Source organism: Oreochromis niloticus, linkage group LG4 (assembly GCF_001858045.2).
Source record: "Oreochromis niloticus isolate F11D_XX linkage group LG4, O_niloticus_UMD_NMBU, whole genome shotgun sequence".
NCBI classification, from domain to species: Eukaryota; Metazoa; Chordata; class Actinopteri; order Cichliformes; family Cichlidae; genus Oreochromis; species Oreochromis niloticus.
Genome location: NC_031969.2, coordinates 20,678,437 through 20,681,851, shown reverse-complemented (window position 1 = coordinate 20,681,851; position 3,415 = coordinate 20,678,437). Strand labels below are relative to the sequence as shown.

The following is a 3,415-nucleotide window of genomic DNA, read 5'->3' as shown; positions in this document are numbered from 1 at the left end:
TTTACACACAACCTGGACTTGTATAGCAAAAAAACACGCAAAAATACCTTCTGTAAATGTGTGTGTGTTTGTTTATGAACTCCAGGTCAAGAATGTACTTATTTTATATTGTGGCCCACATGCAGCCCACTTTTATCTTAAGTGGGGTGAACCTTTCTACCAGCGAATTAACTGCACATTTAATCACAGCGATATCTTAATATTTGAAAAAGAAGAGCGACTTTAACAGTTTTAGAAATGCTGCTGTAGTAAATGAAAGAAATGTATCAAAAGTGTAAAATTTGTATGTAAATGTGTAAAACACTATGTATTTATTCTGGCGCGCGCGGGGGGGGCATGCAAAAGTTTTTAAAATAACTTTAAAAGTCAAAAAAAATATACACTCATTCACACTTTTTATAGCATCCAGTGGGCCGGATTGCAGTCTTTGCCAGCCGGTTCTGGTCTTATGTTTTACACCCCTGATCCAGGTAAACGAAGAAAATACGTACAGTACACAGTGCGTATCCACCCAATTACAAAATGTAGCACTATATCGCGAAAAGGTCGAATGAACAGAAATAAATATTTCTATTAGTTTTTTACAATTCGAGTGTAGTGACGTCATCAGGTTTGTGCCTGACGTAAACAATCTGCGTCGGGAAGCTGGGGAAGAGCGATGGCGACAGCTCAGGCGAAGCTTGACAAAGAGAGCGATGACTGCTCTCTGCTGCCTTTAGTTCATGATATTATTAAATGGTAAGAGTATTTATTGGTTCGTGTGTTGTCACACTGTGTGCTGTATGCGCGGGGCAACACTTGCTTGTGTCAGTCGCTTGGTGGAGTTGCTATGCTTGTTTGCTGTGTTAGCTGAAGCTAATGTCGATAGCTAAAAATGTTAAGTGTCTGCAATAACAAAGCAGACGGATGACGCCCTCTTCTTTTTCCCCATTTGCTTAAAGCATGGACAAAGACAACCAGGATGTCCTCCAAGAACTTGGTAAACTAAAGGCAAAGATCCAGGAGGCTCGGGAGCAGATCTCCAACATGCCGGGGATAGACAGCAGTCCGCTGGAGCAGCAGCAGCAGCTGGCCACGCTGCGGGAACAGGTCCGCACGAAGAACCAGCTGCTGCAGAAATATAAAAGTCTCTGCATGTTTGATGTGCCCAAAGCATCATGATACTAAAAGACTTTGTATGCACGCAGTATGGAGGAAGCGAGTGGAGGTGGCGTGATTCAGGAACACCGGATGGACATTGAAATAATAACCGTCTTTTCTTCAATTGTGTCGGACTGCAACATGTTTTTGAACTTGTCTTTGTTATTTGTGTTATCACAGTGCAAATTTGTTTATATGATATTTGTATTAAATTGGGATTTTCACTTTTTTGAATCCCATGATATTGATACTTTGTAATAAATTGTATTTTATATAAGCTTCGCCCTTTAAGGTTATTCGGAATAGATAAAAACAGACTATGAACCATGGTGAGCTTCTTAAGGGCTTCTTGCAGTTTTAATCTGCATGTTTGTGACGTGACAGGATGATGTAACAAGTTCCGCATTTTAATAGATGGAGAACATTTTTCCAGTTAAGGGAAGCCGAAATCCGGGAAGAGTGTGAAGCCGTGTTGTGTTTAATGCAACTTCTTTGAGATTTGCTTGAAATGAAAAAGAAGGGGGAGGCAGACTATAAAAGTAACAAGTTTTATTTTCTTTCATATGCAAAAGTCAGGGTAGACAATAAATACACATTTAGCATTAAATTTGATCATAATGCAACAATCAAGTTTCACCATGGTTGAAAAAGCACAGTGAAGTGTAAACATGTTTCTTTTTTCCTCAAATGCTGCTCTTAGAAAGCTAAAATAGAGACAGATTTACAGCATTTTCAGAGCTTCTACTGCACTACACAGAGATTTATGAGCCGAGCTAGTTCACAAGTCTCAGCCTAGGCTGCACCACTGTGTCAGTTTATGGGCTTACATATTCCTTGTCAGTAAACTGGCTATCCACCACGGCTCCTAACCCTCACAGAAAAGTCTTTCACAAACTGGCAAATGAACTGTCAGCATATGATGCAGCCTTTCTCTTTGGCCTGGCTGCCGCCTACAGCTTTCTCCTTTATGTACATCAAGTCACTGTGCACGCTTGGTCTTCGTGCAAACGGCGCCACTATTCCATATGCATTCCCGTCCTTGCACTTCTTGTTTCTGAACGACTTCCTGTGGAGAACCTCGCAGTACTGGAGGGAAACTTTGCAGTGTCGGTCGGGGCTCATTTCGTTTGGCAGCTTGGCCATGGTGAAGAGAGTCTGAAACATTTGGTCTACGTTGGTGTTTTTCTTTGCTGAGATTTCAAAGTATGCGCAATGTTCGTCCCCGCCAACCAGCTGCTCAATCTCATCCTCTTGCACCTCACGGTAAAAGTCCCTGTCACACTTGTTGCCGCAGATGACCAGCGGGACGTCCACGTTCTCCTTGGTTTTGTTTCGCAGGCAGGACTTGGTCTCGTATATCTGGCGCTTCAGGCGCTGCACCTCTTGGAAGGAGTCTCGGTTATCGAGACTGAAAACCAAGATGAACACATCACCTGGAAAACACAAGAGAAGGTTTGAATATCAAATAAAAATTACAATAACAATATTTGACTGTAATTAATTAAATGCATGGTCAAAGCTTCACGTGTCTGCAAAATTCAACTCACCAGTAAGAATTGAAAGCCTCCTCATTGCTGGGAAGGGATGGTTCCCAGATGTGTCCAGAATGTCCAGCTGGTAAACGTCTCCCTTGATACTGTAGAATTTCCTGTGAAAGTCCTCGATAGTAGGCGTGTACTGGTCATCAAACCTCTCGTTGAGAAACCGAGAAATTATGGCTGTCTTCCCAACTTTTGTGGAGCCCAGAATCACCATCCGATGGCAATTCTTGGCCGGGATGTCGAACTCGTTTTCGGGCGGTGACATTTTCTTAATCATGATTGCAGCAGATGCACCCGTTGGCAAATGGTGCTCTGTCAAAGCGATCTTTAAAAAATCCTGTCAGTGATGTGAGGGCTCTAACCTCGCTCTCTGTCTGAAGCCAGAGGAGAGCAGGCTGGGAATTTATGGAGAAGGCTTGCCGCGCCTCCGGTGCGTCATGCGTCACCCTACAGCTCTCAGAGCTGGAGCAAGACCTGGAATTAGTACTGTTTTTGTGCGTCAGCCCTTTCTACCGCTCATCAAAAGAAAACACGAGTTTGTTTTCAGATATAATGCTTAACTGTTTTAAAGTCTCGCCATCAAATATTCCTAATTTCACACATTTCGTTTACTTTTTTCTTCACATTTTTTATACAAATCTAGAAAAGGCAATCTAATTATTCACACATTTATTCACAGTGTGTGCATTATAACGAGACATGGGACTGCAATGACATTACTGCCTTTAAAGCAT

At 42.3% G+C, this 3,415-nt stretch overlaps 2 protein-coding genes across 2 annotated transcripts; one reads left to right on the top strand and one right to left on the bottom strand.

Moving 5' to 3' along the window:
* The first annotated feature begins 578 nt into the window (after positions 1–578).
* Positions 579–1,417, top strand: med9 (mediator complex subunit 9). The gene is made up of 2 exons (XM_019357898.2): positions 579–738; positions 942–1,417. The coding sequence occupies exons 1-2, from the start codon at positions 659–661 to the stop codon at positions 1,159–1,161; spliced, it is 300 nt and encodes a 99-aa protein (XP_019213443.1). The 5' UTR covers positions 579–658; the 3' UTR covers positions 1,162–1,417.
* On the bottom strand, positions 1,052–3,067 carry LOC109201927 (dexamethasone-induced Ras-related protein 1). The gene is made up of 2 exons (XM_019357896.2): positions 2,688–3,067; positions 1,052–2,573 (listed from the first exon to the last, which is right to left on the bottom strand). Exons 1-2 carry the CDS (start codon positions 2,956–2,958, stop codon positions 2,050–2,052), a joined length of 795 nt encoding a protein of 264 aa, XP_019213441.1. The 5' UTR covers positions 2,959–3,067; the 3' UTR covers positions 1,052–2,049.
* Positions 3,068–3,415: the final 348 nt, after the last annotated feature.

Excerpts from the sequence above, each read along its gene's own strand:
- LOC109201927 (XM_019357896.2), bottom strand. The coding sequence starts at position 2,958 with ATGATTAAGAAAATGTCACCGCCCGAAAACGAGTTCGACATCCCGGCC. Across the intron at positions 2,574-2,687 it reads GAGGCTTTCAATTCTTACTG|GTGATGTGTTCATCTTGGTT; the intron begins GTGAGTTGAATT and ends TGTGTTTTCCAG.
- med9 (XM_019357898.2), top strand. The coding sequence starts at position 659 with ATGGCGACAGCTCAGGCGAAGCTTGACAAAGAGAGCGATGACTGCTCT. Across the intron at positions 739-941 it reads GTTCATGATATTATTAAATG|CATGGACAAAGACAACCAGG; the intron begins GTAAGAGTATTT and ends ATTTGCTTAAAG.